Source organism: Gorilla gorilla, chromosome 22 (assembly GCF_029281585.2).
Source record: "Gorilla gorilla gorilla isolate KB3781 chromosome 22, NHGRI_mGorGor1-v2.1_pri, whole genome shotgun sequence".
Taxonomy (NCBI): Eukaryota; Metazoa; Chordata; class Mammalia; order Primates; family Hominidae; genus Gorilla; species Gorilla gorilla.
In genome coordinates, this window is record NC_073246.2 from 17,842,351 (window position 1) to 17,862,938 (window position 20,588).

The 20,588-nt window shown below is 32.3% G+C and overlaps 1 protein-coding gene across 1 annotated transcript in view; it reads left to right on the plus strand.

Moving 5' to 3' along the window:
* Positions 1 to 20,588, plus strand: part of LOC101144968 (ubiquitin carboxyl-terminal hydrolase 25) — a 141,728-nt gene that overhangs the window by 115,656 nt on the left and 5,484 nt on the right. Inside the window, exons 19-22 of the mRNA XM_063702605.1 lie at positions 2,659 to 2,754; positions 11,436 to 11,614; positions 13,426 to 13,504; positions 17,231 to 17,310. Of these exons, the coding sequence (XP_063558675.1) occupies positions 2,659 to 2,754; positions 11,436 to 11,614; positions 13,426 to 13,504; positions 17,231 to 17,310 (434 nt within the window). The remainder of the gene's footprint in view (positions 1 to 2,658; positions 2,755 to 11,435; positions 11,615 to 13,425; positions 13,505 to 17,230; positions 17,311 to 20,588) is intronic.

Sequence of the window (20,588 nt, forward strand, 5' to 3'; positions counted from 1 at the left end):
TACCAAAAAGAATAGAAGGATAAAATTATAAGGAAAAAAAACCCTATAAATTCTGATGAGTTTAGAGGAGGTCATATCTTATTTTGGTTGAGATATCAAGAAAGATTTTTGGGAGCTATTGGACTTTTTAAAAAATTGTCAGCTATACAGACAATAATAGAAAATACAACTCCACTATTTTTTATCTTAAGTACTTAAAGTTCTAAATACTTTCAGGGAAAAATGTAATGATATTGGTAATACCCAGTTTGAGGATGTAAAGGGAAAACTGCAGATTTTGTATTACTACTTGATGAATGCATTTGCTTCTGATGTTCAGTTTTAAGTGGTTTCATTTGATACCAAGTCAATGCAGGTATTTTTAAAAGATTTAAGAGTATGTGCTTAAACAGTTTAATAGTGCATGTGCATTGGAACTTTTAAAAATAAGTTATATGGATACAGGGCTGCTGCTTAGGGATGTGCAGGTTATACAGTTGTGCAAGGATGCCATTGTTCTCCACTGTTCTCTTTTCTAATGTTTATATTAATGATTTCCTTCTGCAGAGACCTGAAAATACTACAAGCCAACCACTTTCTAATCAGCGAGTTGTAGAGGTGGCGATCCCTCATGTAGGGAAATTTATGATTGAATCAAAGGAGGGGGGGTATGATGACGAGGTACCTTTTACAGCCCTCTGCACCATTGCTACTTAACTTTTGCTATTTAATACAAATACTTTGGGCATGCCTGCACCCTCATACTTAATGTCTATTGCCACATAACATACAGCTTTGCCCCCTCATAGTCCAAAATTACTTTACCAATTATTAACAGAACTTTGAATTTCAAATGAAAATTTAAGTAGAAAACTTATGGAATTTGTCAAAAGAATTTTCTGTTTCTGGAGTTAATTCTTTTATGCAGAAATAGTACCAGTTTACTTCCAGGTTGACAGATTACAATAAGATTTGTTTAATTAGTACAAAAATTTTTTGCATTTAAAAATAATTTTTTATATTCCATTCCTGTTTTACTGGAATTACTTATAATACTTTTCCCACTGTCTCCTGCCAGAAAATCCCACAGCATGATTGCAGGATGGATAATTGATATTTTTGCTTCTACAGCCTCTCCATGGGACTGTGAGTGGAGTAAGTCATCACCATTACTGAGTGCCTACCGTTAATAGGACCTCCATCTTTATTCTTAATCTCTTCACTGTTAATTCTCATTTACTTAGTTTTCCAACAGTATGGAGGCATTTTTGTTTTTCATGATTTAGTTCTTTGGAATCCAGATGAAAATGATCTATTGTCTTATTCTATCAGATGATTTTCTCCCCTTTTCCACTTTTCTCTTGAGACACTTAATATTACTCTTTTTGAGGAACGGCCAGTAAAGCTGTTTTTGAACAGGAACACAGAGGAGGCCGTAACTATTGGGTAGTGGGGGAGGGGGTGATTTGGAAAAATGCTTGTTGGATTCTAGTTTTTATGGGTTTGTAGAAGAATTGCATTTATGTTAGTTTTTTTCACGTAACTTTTTTTCTGACTTACTCCAATGTTACTATCATGCTAGAGTTAATCACCAAAGTCAGAAGTGTCATAAAGACTTATCACTGTACCAGTGTAAGAAATCACACGCCATAAAGAGAATAAGCAGATTTGTGAGATAAACTGGTCAGAGAGTTTTCTCAAGCAGATGTTAGATATATTGCAATTCTCAGTATATAATCCAAAGTAAATACAATGAGTAATAGGTTCAGTGAATCAGAGGTGATGCATGCAATCTCTTGATTTCTATAAGATAGCTTCATAGGGCTTTGAGTAATTTCACTTTGTAGATATTTTAAAATGTAAACAGCTAAAAATAATAAGCTATTATGAAAACAAAAAAATGCTTAAGTATTTAGTACTTAATGGCTCTACATTGTTCTAGTTAACTATTTTATAAACATGCTGGCTCTTGAAAATTATGGGATCTGGCATGTTTTTAATAAACCTATCAATTTATTGATTAAGCAGTTAAGTACTTGTTTTAGGATGTGCCCTCATTTAAAAAAGTTGAATTGTGATTAATCATTTAACACTATCTTTTGTGCAAGCGCTTATGCTATTGACAGAGTTGTGTGTTTTGTCATTTTTTAAAATTTAGTGCAGTGACAGTTTAACAGTGCATGTGCATTGGAACTTTTAAAAATGAGTTGTTATGGATACAAGGCTGCTGTTCAGGGATGTGCAGGTTGTACAGTTCTGCAAGGATGACTAGACAAGGGGCAGAAGTGGGAAGCAAATTGAGTTCATGATGAGCTCTCTGAGGCTTGAGGAAGAGGTACCTTTTTTAGTTGGTAAAAAGGGATGTTGCTTTTTGTAAATAGTTCACTCAGAGGATAGCACATTTTTCTAATTTGTTTGTCTAGAAGTAGGGTGCCTTTTTCAAATTCTCCAATTCAGAGAGGATGCCTTTTTGCAGTTTGCACAAAGGCTCCGTGTGAGCCAGCTGTGCCCTGTATGGATGATCTTAAAAGGTGCTTACATGCATATTGGATTAAATTTGGTATTAAAAATGCAACATTTGATTTATAAATATGGAAAACAAAAGAGTTTCAGCTTGCATGTGAATAAATTATTTTAGTTTAAAAACCTTTTTTTAATGTTAACTATCTTCTGTGGCAGATCATGATGACACCGAACATGCAAGGTATTATCATGGCGATAGGTAAATCCAGGAGTGTATATGACAGGTGTGGCCCTGAAGCAGGGTTCTTTAAGGTACAATGAACATTTTCATTTTCGTGTCTTTTCTTTTTCAAAATTAAACTTCTTAAAATATTTTATTTCTTTGAATTCAGTTTGGTTTTCTATATAATTTCTCTTTTCCTATCTTAGTTATGGCCACCAGATATCCTAGGGTTTTATTTTATGTATTAATTAACCTAATACTGATTGTTTTTCTCTTAATCCAGGTAATTCAAGAAAAAAATCTTTTTATTTGAGTCACTCTAATAGTGTGCTTTTGATTTGTCAGCAGAAATTTGAATTGTATTTTTTATTTGAAGGGAATGAGGACATAGATGAACAATAATAAGAACTGAGTAAATTGCCCTGGTAATAGTTTATTTTATCTTCATTGTTCATATTATTGGTCAATATCATAATATTCTTTAATTTTATTATCATTAGGTACTAAATTGCTTTTTTGTTTATAAAATGATTTATTATATTATTTTTGTTATGTTTCCCCATAATTAATTTTTGATAACCTAGTCAGTTCAAGACGTGAGAACATCAAGCTGAACACTATTCCATGATTTACCCACGTCTTTTTCCCTCTCATATCAGAGCTTTACAATGTTTTGATTACAATTTTTTCCTTTTACAGATTTGAAAGATGAAGATACCATGTATGTTTTGTCATTTTATTTACATTAACTGAAAATCTAAGTTTTTTTTTTTTCGCTCTTTTCAAACCCTTCTTCGTGATTTTAAAAAGCAGCTTTTTTGAGGTCCAGTTTGCTACAGTGAACTATGCATTTCTTTCTTTTTGACATTAAAAATCTAACATTTTTCATTTTCTGTATTTTGCCATTATCCAACTTGGTCTTTCAAAAATTGGTTCTTTTTTCACTGTTTCTTTTTTTTTTTTTTTTTTTTTTTTTGAGACGGAGTCTTGCTTTGTCGCCCAGGCTGGAGTGCAGTGGCGCGATCTCGGCTCACTGCAAGCTCCACCTCCCGGGTTCACGCCTTCTCCTGCCTCAGCCTCCCGAGTAGCTGGGACTACAGGCGCCCACTACCACGCCCGGCTAATTTTTTGTATTTTTAGTAGAGACAGGGTTTCACCGTGTTAGCCAGGATGGTCTCGATCTCCTGACCTCGTGATCCACCCGCCTCGGCCTCCCAAAGTGCTGGGATTACAGGCGTGAGCCACCGCATCCGGCCAGAAGTATACTCTATTTGCTTCTTTTTCTTGAGTTTATTTTTCATGTATATGTAATTATTCATATCAGGATTTGTAGATTTATCTCAGTATTTTTCCTTTGTTTCCTAGGGTTTATCAAAATTTATTTAAATATTCTCCTAGAATAGGGTATTCATGTTACAACAAATTTGAAGAAAGTTAATACATTTCCACCCACCATAGAGGCTGATGGGAGCAATATGTCAGCACACTGATAACTTACTCATACTCTAATTTAGGAAACTCTGTCTCCTACTAGCTGTTACCAGCAAGGTCTCCATAGTCCTAGGTTTAAATCCTAACATTATCATTTAATAATTGTGACCTCAGGCAATTTATTAAATTATCAGAACCAGTTTTATTCACTTATATGAGGAGTTATCTTGAGAATTAAATGAGATAATTCACGTGGAACTCTTCAGGCAGTGTCTGTCACATAAAGAACACCTAAGTTGTTACCTATTCTTATTAAATTTATCAGCATTGTTGTTGCTAAATATTTGAGTTATTTTCAATATCGTGAACATTTTTGTGCGTATATTATTGAACACTTGCGTGAACATAGCAGAGTTGACAAGTCAAAGTGCTTGCAAATTTTAAATACTAGTATTATCAAATTGCCTACATGTAGTTATATTGATTTATTCTACTATTGATATTTGTCTAAAAAAAGACATTAAAAATGTAATCTCATATTTCAAAATGTATTTCTTTGATCTTTGTGAGGGTCAGTTTTTTTCATAAATATTTTGGCAGTTGGTATTTATGTTGACTGTCATTCATCTTCTTTATACGTTTATTACACTGAGTTTCTTTTAGTTAAGTGAACGTTGATCTTCTAAGACAATTGATTCATCTATAATTTGCAAATTATATTTTGTGGTTTATAATTTGTCTTTTAAATTTATTTTTTGTGTCTTACTATACATAATTTTTTAGATCTTATAAAATACAGCAACTCTTTTTATAGATTTGGTCCTGTGATCACTTATAAAATTATGCAAAATTCTAATTCTGCTTTCATGGTTTTATAATACTTTTTGTTTTGATTACAAGATAGAAGATTTTAGTTTTCTCTGAATAGTAAAATATCCAGATAGTCTAAACATAAAATACTGACTAATGCCTCCTTTTCACGCTGACTTGACACATATACTAAATCATACCTATACTAAATCCCTTATCAGGGATTTATACTTAATCATATACTAAATCCCTACTTATAAGTAGCTCTAACTGGGTCTCTGTATTCCACTGATCTAGTTTTCTGTTTTTGGGCAATACACTGAATACCAGTGATCTTATTGTAGGTCGTTTGTAATACACTTTCACATTTTGTTAGAAGAACACTTAGTAATTTTTGTTCTTTTATAAACAGGAAGTTTGGCAAGCCTCATTTTTCTTCTGATGATTTTTAAAATCAATTGCTACTTCCTTTCCAAATCCTTTTAGAATTGTATTTATGTGTTAATTTAACATGAAGCAGATAATTTTTTTTTTTAGTATTTTGAGTCTTGCCCTTTTAAAAGGAACATGATACGCCTTTTCACTTTTATTGTCTTCTGTTGTGTTCTTTAGTAAGGTTTTATAATTTTATTTCATAATAGTCTTATGTCCTTTTGTTTAATTTATTCCTACATAATTTTTTTTGCCTTTATGAATAGGGTCATTTACTTCCACTTTTTTTTTTAACCAGGTTATTGAAAGGGTAGGTAATGGGATAATTAATTAATTTAACATGTTTATGTTGTATTTAGTTAACTTTATTGAACTCTTTGTTTTCTAATGGTTTTTCATTTTATTTTCTTGATTATTTCAGTAAACTGTCTCCCAAAAATTATTTTCTATATCTTTATTTCTTATTTCATTTCTGGTTTTATTGCGGTGATCAGAAATTTTTATAACATATTCTCAATATTGAAATAATGGTAGTAGGCGCCTTTGTCTAGTTTCTGATTTTAATGTCTCCAGTGTTTTATTATTATGTATAATGTGTAGTTTTGGTTCCGCTTTATGAATTTTAAAATACTCTCAAATTAGTAGATAAGGGTTTCCAACTAAACTGATTGGTATTGAAATTTAGAAATTTTATGATATACCTATTAAGATGCTGAATAGATTTCTCCTTCTTAATACTTGTAAACCCTTAATTCTTAATAATTGTAAAGGTGTTAACTTTGATCTACGTTTAAAAAAATTATTGTAAACACTTTTTGTTATCTCATATATTTTTTGTACACCACACTGTTTGTTTACCAAAAGTGGGTGTGGGTGTTGGCATCTGGGTACATAGACAAAATTGATCTATAGTTTCTTTCTTTATATTTGTCAATTTTGGATATACAAATTATATATATATATAATATATATATATTATACAGCCTTTTATAACCATTAAGGAGGCTTTCTCTTGTTTTGTTTTGTGTTTTTTTTTTGAGACGGGATCTTGCTCTATCGCCCAGGCTGGAGTGCAGCGGTGCGATCTCGGCTCACTGCAAGCTCCGCCTCCCGGGTTCACGCCATTCTCCTGCCTCAGCCTCCTGAGTAGCTGGGACTACAGGCTCCCGCCACCACGCCTGGCTAAGTTTTTTTGTATTTTTAGTAGAAATGGGGTTTCACCGTGTTAGCCAGGATGGTCTCAATCTTCTGACCTCGTGATCTGCCCATCTCGGCCTCCCAAAGTGCTGGGATTACAGGCGTGAGCCACTGCGCCCGGCCGCTTTCTCTTGTTTTTCTGGCTCTGTGGCAATTTAGATATCACAGAAATTATCTGGTCCTTGAAGATTTGACATAACAGCCCAGCTCGAAAACATTGTGGGCTTGATATCTTTCGTATTACCAGATTTCTAGGGCAAACTTTTAAGTTTTACAGAGTCTGTTCAGTTTTTCTGCCTCTGAAAGCCGTTCTGGTAGTTTATATTTTTCTAGATTATTATCTGTTGGGATACTGTAGTCTATTGACAAAGTTATATGTGTTATTCTTCAAGAAATTTTAAAACATATTTTTCTGTATTATCACCTTTCTTATTTCTACCGATGAGTTTTCTTCCCCTTTTTGGTCTTCCATCCAACTTTTTGGAAAGAAAAAGCCTTTGACTATCAAATTGTTACATTATACTTTATTTCTCCTACTTTATATTTTATTTTTCTAAATTCTTGAAATCTTTTCTATATTTAAATTGGATATATATATGTGTATATATATATATATATATATATACATCTTTTTTTTTTTTTTTTTGGATGGCATCTCGCTCTGTCGCCTAGGCTAGAATGCAATGGCACAGTATCGGCTCACTGCAACCTTTGCCTCCCGGGTTCAAGTGATTCTCCTGCCTTAGCTCCCAAGTAGCTGGGATTACAGGCTCCCGCCACCATACCCGGCTAATTTTGTTTGTTTGTTTGAGACGGAGTCTCACACTGTTGCCCAGGCTGGAGTGCAATGGCATGATCTCAGCTCACCACAACCTCTGCCTCCTGGGTTCAAGCAATTGTCCTGCCTCAGCCTCGCGAGTAGCTGGGATTACAGGTGCCCATCACCACGCCTGGCTAATTTTTCCTATTTTTTAGTAGAGACGGGGTTTCACTGTGTTGGCCAGGCTGGTCTTGAACTCCTGACTTCAGGTGATCTGCCCACCTTGGCCTCCCAAAGTGCTGGGATTACAGGTGTGAGCCACTGTGCCTGACCTGGAAATTTTTTTGACTAACAGCCCAATAGGTTTTGATATCTGATATTCCCATATTAGTATAGTTTTTTATTTCTTTGGCTCAAGAATAATTTAGAGCCATATTTTAAATTTTCTAAGTGTTTAGGTTGGAAGATATCTCTATTTATAATTCCTATTTGTATTACAGTGTGGTCAAAGAATATGGCCAATATTATTTCAGTCCTCTAGAATTTGAAGTAAGTTTTCTTCATTTCTTGGCACTGTCAGTTTTTAAAAAATAGCCCATAAGCATTTTAAAATACACATAAACTCTCTTAACCAACTTTATTTTAGAGATAAGAGCTATCAGACTTAGAAGATTATGTGCCTTATTCTATGTCACAATTAATTATAAATGACGTATCTAGCTTTTTGAATTTTAATCTCATCAGTTTCCCATTAGATTTAACTGCCTCCAGAATATAAATGTTTATATTTTTGGTATCCACATACTCACATATATATATATTTGGTATCTTCATATATATATATATATATAGAGAGAGAGAGAGAGAGAGTTTACATAAAAAATTAACTCCATAAGAAGTTATAAATTTAGAATATGGTTTTACAGTATTATTTAGAAAAGTAGAAAAAAGTCTAGGTAGAAATTATTTGCATCTTTAGAACTGAACAAGGTCTCAAAAGCATGACTTAAACTAATTTTGCTGATGGGTCATCTGTAGGTAGATGGGGAATGAACAAGAAAGGATATCACACATATGGAGAACTTAAGAAACAAAGGCATGTGTGCATTTGTGAGGAGACAAGCCTAACCTAGATAGGAGGGAGATCCTTGTTGCAGGGTGATAGGAAATAAGATTGAATAAATGGCATTAAGCCTGATTAAAGGTCTGGTGAAAAAGTTAAAAAAATAAAAAAAATTAAATAGCAGTTCTGTCATCTAATGACTAGTATGACATTTCATTTTGCACATGCGTGGTGATTTCATTGCAGTGTCTGTGATAATTAACTTAAAATAATTAGCATAGACCGCCAAAAAATATGGGCAAATATAATTCTAGAACAGGATTCTGAGGAGGTAGTATGAGACAAATACAATGTTAATTTACTCATAATGGCAGATTGTGTAGAACTCTGCTGAATATACTATCATGGAACATCTGTTGAGAATTTGAATAAATATGATTCCAGTATATTTTAAAAGCCAAAAATTTCTTAAGGAAGTGTATAAAAAATAGTTAAGGAATGCATTTATGATAGTAAAAATGTTTTTTTGTATGTTTGAAAAACAGCTTCTAGAAATTTAGAAGGTAATTTCTTAAGAAGGAAGTGTATAAAAAATAGTTAAGAATTGCATTTATGGTGGTAAAAATATTTTCTTGTGTGATTGAAAAACAGCTCCTAGAAATTTAGAAGTGTCTTTCTACCTCTGCTGGTTTAAACACCTATATATTGAAAAATACTGTGACTTTGGCAATTTGCTTGTGAAAATTAGGAGAGTCTTAAATTCAGCAAAATCAAGAGGTGAACATATAATCTTAGAGTATAAGAGGTTATATATTTCAGTTCTATAATAGAAATCTGCTATTTATTAAAACAGCTTCTATTTTGAAAGTAGGTAGGGGAATGATGACCATTTAGTGGAATCACTCCATGCATGTAAACCTGCAATATTAATTTAAGAGACTCAGTACAAATTTGTTTTATTTTGGTCATGCTATTTTGCACTAAAGTATGATATATGAAATATTTGAATATTCTAAAAGTCTATTACAGGTTGAGCATCCCAAATCCAGAATTCAAAATCTGAAATATTGCAAAATCCAAAACATTTTGAGTGCCAACATGATACTCAAAGGAAATGTTCATTGGAGTATCGTGGATTTTGGATTTTCGGATTCGGAATGCTCAACCAGCATAATGCAAACATTCCGAAATCTGAAAAAAATCTAAAATTGGAAACACTTCTGGTCCCAGGTATTTCAGATTAGGGATACTCAACCTGTAGCCTGTGACAATCATTGTCGAAGGTTCATATCAACAAGAACAGTAATTGAATTGTTAATGTTTTAGATTTATTCTCAAATTCTGCATACTTTGATTATTATGTATGTTCTCCCCCCTTCCCTGTTTTTTTTTTTTTTTTTTCCAAATTTGGATAATAGGAAGATTTTTAAAGAGCTCTAAGAGAAGCTTATGTGTGCTGCCTAGGCACACAGTAAGCGTTGATAATCTTAAATATTAAAATACAGTTGATATTTATGGCTGTTATTTATTCACATAAGACTTTGGAATGACATATATATCCTTGAAAAAAAAAAGTCAGTTTTTTCAAGGGAAAAGTATTTTGGAATAATTTGTTCTCTTATTCTATTTATAATCTTATGCTGCATAGAAAGAACATATTAGCCTTCCTTTTAATGAGTATGATATTACATAACTAGAATATTTCATTTAATGTTTATCAGTTATTTTTTCTCCCATCTGTAAAATACAACCATATAGATCATAACATCTAGATGTCAAAGAATTACTTAAGAAAGGCATGCATTTTTAAAATTAAAAAAACTTTTTAATTGAATGGATTTTTTGTAATCTTGCCTGAAGCCCAAAACGTTTATGCTTATTAGAGCTAGAATTTACATATAAGTATAATATAAATGAATATAAAAAGCTTTCTCTTAATCATATGGTCCTCTTGTACATAGCAATATGTACAATATGTGTAAATCTATACATATTTCTATATGGTCAGATATTTTCTAGATTTTGCTTGTATATTAAAACATGCGTCAGTATTTGTTATTTCCCATTATTATTTGTATATTATGAGATATTTTTGTTTATAAAGAAAAACTAAGTTTAAACCTTAAGGTAATAATAGTGATAATATATAATCATTATTATTCTTACATTAATAAAATGTACGTACTGTTGAAGCAATAAATACTTCTTTTTGTGATAATTATAACCCCGGGGCTTGATGTTGCATTCCTTATTTGTGGGCTATTCAGCTAAAAGTTAATTGCAATAATACGACTATGCATTTAAGAACAATTTTCTTTCAGATTTGAGTATTGTTGGGAGCTATATATCAACTCTAGAATTTTGGTGTTCAAACTGATGCTTAGAAAGGTAAAACAGAACGGGAAAACTTACCATCTCCATCTTATGATGTCTGTGAATAGACTTTGACTAGGCTCTGATAAATTTTACAGAATTACTCACATTGTAAGTTTAGACATATTTTACCGCTTTCATGTGTGGAAGCAAAAAGAACATTTATATAGTGAAGGGATAAAGAAGGGCCTTTGTGGCCAGACACGTGGTTCACGCCTGTAATCCCAGCACTTTGGGAGGCCAAGGCTGGCGGATGATGAGGTCAGGAGTTTGAGACCAGCCTGGCCAACATAGTGAAACCCCATCTCTACTAAAAATACAAAAAATTTAGCTGGGCATGGTGGTGGGCGCCTGTAATCCCAGCTACTTGGGAGGCTGAGGCAGGAGATTCGCTTGAACCTGAGAGGTGGAGGTTGCAGTGAGCCGAGATCACGCCACTGCAGTCCATCCTGGGGGAGAGTGGGAGACTTCTTTTTTTTTTTTTTTAAAAGAAGGGCCTTTGTGGTAAGTTATTCAGAAAATTCCTTGAGTCTATGGAACATGGGACTGTGTTCTTAGTTGTACTGCCTTGTTTGTGATACTTTAAAAGCAAAAAAAAAAAAAAGAAAAGATTTAAATGCAAGAAGAATTAAACTCATAATATTGAAGGATTTTTAGGTGTTCAAATAATTAACCAAAATTATCATTTTCATTGCATTTTCCAGGCAATTAAGTTGGAATATGCAAGGTTGGTTAAGTTGGCCCAAGAAGACACCCCACCAGAAACCGATTATCGTTTACATCATGTAGTGGTCTACTTTATCCAGAACCAGGCACCAAAGAAAATTATTGAGAAAACATTGCTAGAACAATTTGGAGATAGAAATTTGAGTTTTGATGAAAGGTAATTTGAAAGTATAAAATTCTTATGCTCAAATTGTTCTTTTTTTTTTCCTGCAGATTCCCAGGATAATTTTTTGAGTATTTATTTTATATATATGCATGGGCACATATTTTAATAAATACGTAACAAAATTTGAACTCAATGTGACTAGTTGCTGGAGTCTGTGGCCTTTTGAAGTTTGAACTGAAAATAACTTATATCATTTTAATAAATTTTAATTGTGAATCAAGTAATCACTGCACTTATTACACTCAGTATTTTAGAAACAAAAATGGGCTTCTCAACCTCTGTACTATATAGACAGTTTAAATTAGATAAATCTTTGTTGTTGGGGCTGTCCTATGATTGTAGGATATTTAATAATATCCCTCATCTCTTCGTTAGATGACAGTAGCAGCTCCCAAGTTGTGGCATACCAAAATATCTCCAGCTATTGCCAAATAACTCCTAGGGGAGCAAAGTCACCCTTATTAGAGAATCACTGGAGAAAAGTTTTCAGTCTTGCAGATAAAATAATTAAACATTCTTTGACATAAAGAGGAGGCTTAGAAGGGTTAAATTAGATTCACGCAGAAATATTTTCTCTGGAAAGAGAAAATATTCTATAGAAATTTCTGTAGAATTTCTGTAGAATATAGAAAATATTCTATAGAATATTTCCAGAGAATGTTTTCTCTAGATTATATTAGTAGTTTTGTAAAGAATTATTCAGAAAGTCCTATTAAACTACTAATGTTAAAAATCACAATTTAATTAGAATGAGTGACACTAGAAAATAATTTTAGGGCCCATGTGAAATTTTAGAGTATTGAAAGTTATTTTCATATATAAAAAACATTTATGCTGTTGCAGTTCATTGTAATTTTAATTCTGAAATGATCATCCTTTTATGAGTGTCTCAAAAATACTGAGTTAAAAGGGTATAGCAAAGAATATGAGGGGAAGCAAAGCATCTGGATTGAGCCTACCTTATTAGATATGTGCTGTGAAATGTAGGATTCTGTGCGTAATACAAATAAATAGTTGTGAACAATATCTGATAGGTAGTTGAATGCTCAATGAATGTTGGCCACTACTGTTTATATTAGTAGCAGTGTGGACATCATTTATTTTGATACATATGACTGCAGAGAGTTCAGAAACAGGGTTGTTGTGACCCTCGTTATCTGTGCTATCAGTGTACTGAGTTCCATTGGATCTATGCTGTTTAATTTGGAGAAGATATTAGTGGAGTAATCACATTGACTTTTCAGTCTTTTGCAGTTCTCTGACTATAACTAATCTGTTTTGATAACCTGACTTGTGCTTGAAAGACAGAGTTATGCACATGTGAATAAATATATTTCGTGAGGATTTCTTTATCACTGATTCTGATCATAAAATCCAGTGGGATGTTTCCATTTTTACCTGAGATGATAGGCACGTTTTAGACTATTTAGTATTTAAGAATAAATAATACCATGTGGGGGGAAAAGAAGATGCAGTGTCTCTTGAGCTTGCTTAATAGATGCACATTATTTTTTAAAAGTTTCATTTTTTTCCTATGCAAACTGTGTTAATTAGAATGTAATTTAAAAGCCATATATCAATACAACACAGTAAATTTGAATTAGAATTATTGCTCCTGTCTTCTTTGTAATTCCCCAACATTGGTCCCAAAAATGTTTTTCACTTAAGGTTATTTAGGAGTTGTTTCTATACAAAAGTACTGCTGTTTTTGCTCAGTGTTTATGGATTTTGCTTTTGATTTACAAATATATATATATACACACACATACACACACGCTCATATGTATGTGTTTTTTTTTAAGGTGTCACAACATAATGAAAGTTGCTCAAGCCAAACTGGAAATGATAAAACCTGAAGAAGTAAACTTGGAGGAATATGAGGTAATGTGCTTTCTTAGAGGTTAAACTACAGATTTAGGGATTCTGTAATTCACTGATACTCCTTTCATTTCAGCCCAACTGAAGTTGAATTTGTTATGAATGATGAGTAAAAAATTAAGTTTCCAAGTCAATGCTCGAGTAATTAATAATTTTATATGTGATTTTAGGATTAACATGATATGATAGCATGTAGACCAAAAAGTTTAAAATCAAAAAAGGAAGATTTTTGGTTTTTTATTTCAATACTAATTCTCAAGTACTTTTTAAATGAACTTTTCTAGCTTAAAAACAGAATAACAAATGCATTGTTAATTTTGAAATCAACTTAGAAATTGCTGTTACATAATACCAACAAGTAATATTTATCAAGACCCTACTATATACCAGGCATTTGTCTAAGCCCTTTACATATATTAACTGATTTAATTCAGACAGTAACACTGTAAGATAGGTAGTGTTTTTATTCCCATTTGACACACGAGAAAATAAGGCATAGAGCAGTGAAGTAACCTAAGGTTTTCACAGCCACAAGTTTACAGCTTGGCTAATAGAACCTACGTTCTTAACTGTTGCACTACACTGTGCAACTGTACCCTGTGCGCTGTATTTTTTCCTTCACTTTGATTCATCAGATATATTTTGGGGAAGTTAGAGATTCATTTTAGTCCCTATATGCCATATATATTTGTCATTATGAGACAGTGTTGTGTGTGAGAGAGCACTTACATAGGTACTTGTACGTGTGCTTGTGGGATTTTTTTGTGCACAAAATTATTTTTGTCAACTTTGGCTTTAAAATATTCTTTATTTTAATTGATGAATTCATACACCTAGTATTTCTTCACATTTTTAAATTTAATCTTATGCATTGTCTTTTTTTTAATTTATAAGTCTAGTAAATTTTAAGTTGTTTTCTTGGGTGCCTTTGCTTAATATTTAGTTCCATTTACAAACTTAATTATGGTACTTTAGATTCCCTAAATAATTAATGTAATTCACTACACAAACATGGAAGAGGAAAGAGAGAGAAAACACTCATTATTGATGAAAACCTTAGCTAGTTTGGCATATAAGGTAACTACCTTAATTCACTAAAGAGTTTCTCTAAAAACAAAAATAAGAAATAATAAAACTGCAGCAAATATATAGAATTGTGAGCATTGAAAGCTTAAAATTTTTGTTGTCAAAAGCAAGGCAATGAAAATAAGCGAAAAGTAAAATACTGGAAAAGAAGAAACAAAGACATCATTATTTGTAGTTTTTTTTACCTTGAAATTCAAATAAAATCTACAACTGATTTATTAGAACTCGTAAGACAGCTTTGCAGCATGCAAACTTGTGTCAGACATCAATTTTATTCCCTTTTGCCAGTAAAAAAAGTATTAGAAAGTATAAAAGTGAGACCATTTACAATAGTATCTGAAACTATGGAGTATATAGAAATAAATTTAACAAAAGGTGCGTTTGACTTCTGTGGGGAAAATTATAAAACTTACTGGGAGACATTAACAAAGACCTAAATAAATGCGCATACGTATGGTATTTGGAAAACTTGATATTATTAATATATAGATATCACTTTTCCCCCAAATGCTTTATAAATTCAGTGCAGGCTGTATGAAAATTCCAGCAAGATGTTTTATGGAGCTTGATAAGCCAACTGAAAAATGTTACAGAAATGCAAAGATCCCAGTCCACCTCCCATCTCTGACAAGCAAGTTAGTGAACAGTATAAAGACTTTTTAATAAATGGTTCTGGGAAATAAATAAAATTTGATTTCTTCTTTATTCCATGTGCAAAAATTCATTTCAATTATGAAAGACTCCTGTGTAAAGCTGTTTAGAAGTCAACATAGGTAGAAGCCCAAAGACATTCATTTATCCATAAGAGGCACTCACTGACCAGATATTTTTGACCAGGATATGTAATCTAGAGCCAGAGAAATTCAAAATTTGTTTTCTCTTGACCCTGAGGAGCAAGTCAAGTCATCTTTTAGCTAATAATGACTCCAAATCTGTGCCCTCCAGATTGATTGAGAGCTCTTCCTTTGTCCCCAAGATTCGTGTTCATGGGACTTGATTTTTAATTGTGACTTGATTCTGCAATGCTTCCTTCAGTTTGCTTCAACAGATTGGACTCATTATATTTTTTTTCATAAAATCTTCTCATATTCTAACTGCAGGGCCATTAAATCATACAAGTATTTAAATGACTTGTTTTTAGATTCTGCATATTCCTCCTATCTTTGTCTTGCTCTTAGTTCAGGGTTCAGTAAACCATAGCCTGCAGACCAGCTTACCACCTGTTTTTGTAAATAAACTTATTGGAACATGGCCATTTGTATACATATTGTCTGTGGATACTTTCACACTGCAGTTACAGAGTTGAGTAACTGAAGAAGATGAGGCTTGCAAAGTCTAAAATATTATCTGGCCTTTTACAGAAAAAGTTTGCCTACTCACAACTTCTAAGGTGATTCTAATGACAACAAGGAATGACAGTTTGAATACCTTCCCCAGAAAAGCTAACTTCATACTTGCAGGACAAATTTTACCTTTATTTGTTATTAAGATCTACTAATAGCATGAAAATTATGTCTTGAAAATTAAAATTAAGACTGGATGTTGTGGCTCATGCTTATAATCCCAGCACTTTTGGAAATCAAGGCACAGGGAGTTGTTTGAGGCCAGGAATTTGAGACCGGCCTGGCCAACATAGCAAGACCCTGTCTATGCAAAACAGATTAAATAATTAACTGGAACTGGGAGCATGCACGTGTAATTCAAGCTACTTGGGAGACAGAGGTAGGAGGATTGCTGGAGCCCAGAAGGTCAAGTCTGCAGTTAGCTGTGATCGTGCCACTGCACTGCAGACTGGGCACCTGAGTGAGACCCTGTCTCCAAAAAAAAAAAAAAAAGTTTATATTCAAGGAGAATATCGTTGGCTAATAACTTAACTATGTTTCTTATTTTTGTTTATAATGTTTATATAAAAGCCTTAACACTTTTGTTATCAGTATTCTCTTTCCAATTTATCCCACATTGAATTTCAGTTATTTTTCTTGAGTCAATTATTATAAAGTAAGCTAAGAAAATCTTGACTTTGGTATCACCTTAGAATTATTTAGTCCTATTACATGCCCTATAGTTGTTTTGGGGGTGGGGAGGGGCATTGAAATGTGAACTGCAGTTATTCTTTTACCATATCTCATGTAAATAAACTATTCGCCTAGACACTTAAAGTCAAATTTACCACACATTTGCGAAGTTAAAAGGTTAAATAAATCTAACTTTTTTTTAGTTTCTTAAAATTATATATCAAGTATGTGTCCAAGCTTTGATTCATACTCAGCGTCATAATTTCATTTTCTTCCATCAGTTGATGTAGATATAATAATAGTTCAATATGATTTTATACTGATGAATTTTTGAGATGACCTAATTGATTATCCTGCCTTTATATTTCTGTTATCTGCTAGTAAAATCTTTATTGTTTAAAACATTTCATATCCATGCCTAATAATTTTTAGATTTAATGTTGTATTAATAAATAGTCTTGTGTGCCAGAAAGTAAAGTCTTGTTTTAGTTCTGATGTATCTTCATTTTGAACTCTTTATTTCTATTAATTCAAATAGTAGCAAAAACAGTGCATTACTTTTTGTACAGTTTCATAGTACTTTTTAAATCTTACTCTGAACATTTTTAATATTTTCTTTCACCTACAGGAGTGGCATCAGGATTATAGGAAATTCAGGGAAACAACTATGTATCTCATAATTGGGCTAGAAAATTTTCAAAGAGAAAGGTAAGGCGAAGTGGACAAATATGAAAAGAGCATAATTTTTGCACTTAATTCTATTCAGGTGTGACCTCATCCATGGAAAAGGTTTTATTCATACTCTGTATTTTTAATAAATGTTTTATTTTAGATCAGTTTTAAATTTACAGAAAAATTACACAGTTGATATATAGACTTCCCATATACCCCACATAAAATATATTTTCCATTTAAAACTCTGTAAGGTTGGCATTAGTGTCTGTGTTTATCAGCTCTCAAACACTACCCTTGAAGCTGAGTCTGATCTTGATATCAAGTCAGAGATAGTGTTTGCAGTCTGTCTTTGTGAACTTTCAGGTTCTGTAAAAAGTGTAGCTGTAGAAAATTTTTGTGTACTGTGACTTTAAACAAATTTTGGATTAATTTTCATTTAAATTAAAGATGGTCTGAAAGGAATATCTACTTATTTAATTATACTATTATTTTAATTGTTATTAAGAAGAAAGGATACATTTTGCTTTACTTACATTTTAGATTATTTACTAGTTTGCATGTATTTCTCCACATATTTCTTAATGCGTGTTGTTTAACATTAACTTCACTAGTGATTGTTTTTTGAGAAAATGCTTTATTTTCAATGCAGTGTATATTGCAGCCAAGTAAAAGGGATATTGAATTTTTCCTTTCTTTTTTGTTTTATGGAATTTAAGAAGCTCCCACTTAGGTAATGATGCTTCTTTTTCAAAAAAAGAAACGAAGATCAGTGTTTAATTCTGGAGCTATGCTGTCCAACATAGCGGCCACCTGACAAAACTTAAAAAACTAAAACTTTTAAAACCAAAGTTCAGTTCATTGGTTACACCGGCCACGTTTCAGTAGTTCAGTAGCCTCATGTGGTTAGTGGCCTCTATTTTTAGCCAGCACAGAACATTTCCATAATAACAGAAATTTCTATTGGACAGTACTATTCTAGAGGACAGTACTTTCATTTTTATATTAATAGTTATCAAAATTTTTAAAGTTATCACACAAAAGGAAAAATTAATGTTTTACTTAACAATTTATCTTAAGTACAAATTATTTAAAGTCCTAGTCATTGTGCTATTTGTAAGATAATTTCACTTTAGTCATTGATGTAGAAAACTTACTTTGATCAATACGTCCAATTTATGAGTTATGTCAATCAAGATTTTATTTCTTTAATAGGAATATTCACATGTACTATTAGAATTTATATTTGTGCTGATTTGAGAAAAATAATGATTGTATAATTCAATAGAGTGAGATATAAAAAGGCATTTCAGTGTTACAGATAAAGAAATCAGACTTCACAGAGATGTGGTAACTTTGTCAAGGTCACACAGCTAACTAGGAAAAGAAAAATTAAAATAGAGACCTCGTATTCTTGTATAATTTAATGAAATCATGTAAGTACAAAATGTATTCATTTATCTCAATAAGAATTAAAAAGATGAAACTGTCACTTTGTACCTATCCGGATAGCTTCTGTATTAGTTGTTCCCAGTTAACATACATTAAAGGAATTTGAGATATAACTTGGAAATATGTTTAAATATTATAATTTGCTTGTCAGTTTTCAAATACATACTTATTCAGAAAGTTAATATTCTAGTATAGTAAATACTTATCAAATTAGAAGGATTAACTAGAAAATCAATAATGGTGACAGATATTACTTATGGAATATCTTTTAAAGAAATATTGGTGTGTGTGCGACTGTGATCCCAGCTACTCAGGAGGCTGAGGCAGGAGAATCACTTGAACCCGGGAGGCAGAGGTTGCGGTGAGCCAAGATCGCGCCACTGCACTCCAGCCTGGGCGACAGAGCGAGACACTGTCTCAAAAAAAAAAAAAAAAGAAAGAAATACTGTTGTTGTTTTTTTTTTTTTTTGCTTTAAATCTTTAAATATAGCAGTTATTGTAGCTAGCTGTTTGTAAAATATTGCCAAAAGGTTCTGTCAAAATTGTTTTTAATGAAAATGTAAACATTTAAAGGCTTGAATGAAATACTGATGGACCCTTGCGAGTCCTGAGAACAGTGAAGTGAAATCATGGTTGCAAGAACCATAATTTTATAGAGTGTACCAGGCTACATGATCTTATTTTATCTTAGATAAGAATATGGTAATTGGACTGCTAAATCTTATTCTAAATTTATTTGAATATACATTTGTAAGGACTTTAAAGTTTGATAACATATGGAACATTTTGCGTACCTCAGTAGAGAATTGGAACAAGGTCATGGTTTCAGAGCAATTCTCAAAGAGGTGACTCAGGTCTAGAAAGCCAGATGTCAATGTCATTCAGGAGAGATCTTCTTAACAGGAAACTCAGTAGCTATAAAGGAAAAGATAGATGTGCTAGTTACTTATTAATTAACGAACTACTACAACTTAATGTTGTAAAACAACTTTTAATATTATCACTTCCTTCGTTTTTCATAAATAAAATCTTTAACTGAGAATATGTTTATTAACCTAATATCATTTCAAAATAAAATGTTATACTTAATCTCAAAAACAAATTCCTAGAAAGCCGTTTTCAAAAAATGTTTAAAATAGACCTATTTATCATGACACCTTCAGGTGTGTAATTTGATTTGCCATGAATGTATACATTAATTTTTAAATAATTTTACATTTAACATTTGGGATGTGGAATGGATTTATTTTGTATCTAAGTACATGAATTAAGTAATAAACAGTAATTATTGGCAGGAGCGTCTAGAGTTTAAAATTGTGTTTCTTTACAATATTTCATTTTTGAAAATATATTTTTCCATATTAATCTGTGAAAAAATATGTTAATGAAAAACTGACACAAAGGAAATATTTTAAAATAATATTTTTTATTTCAGTTATACAAATACTTGGCTAGATATAGTTTTTCTTTTGACATGTTAGAAGGATAGTTTGGAGGTAAAAGTAATTCTTTATTAAATATTTTTTTCTTCCATTTTTGTTTTGTTTTGTATTTTTGAGTTGGGGTCTTGCTCTGTTGCACAGGCTGGAATGCAGTGGTATGATCATGGCCCACTACAACCTCTTACCTTCTCAGCTCAAGAAGTCCTTCCTCCTCAGCCTCCTGAGTAGCTGGTACTACAGGCATGTACCACGATGCCCAGCTAATTTTTTTTTTTTTAATGTTTTTGTAGAGATGGGGGTGTCAACTATGTTGGCCAGGCAGGTCTTGAACTTCTGGCCTCAGCTGATCCTGTCACCACCACCTCCCAAAGTATTGGGATTACAGGCATGAGCGACTGTGCCTGGCCCCTTTTCTTCCCT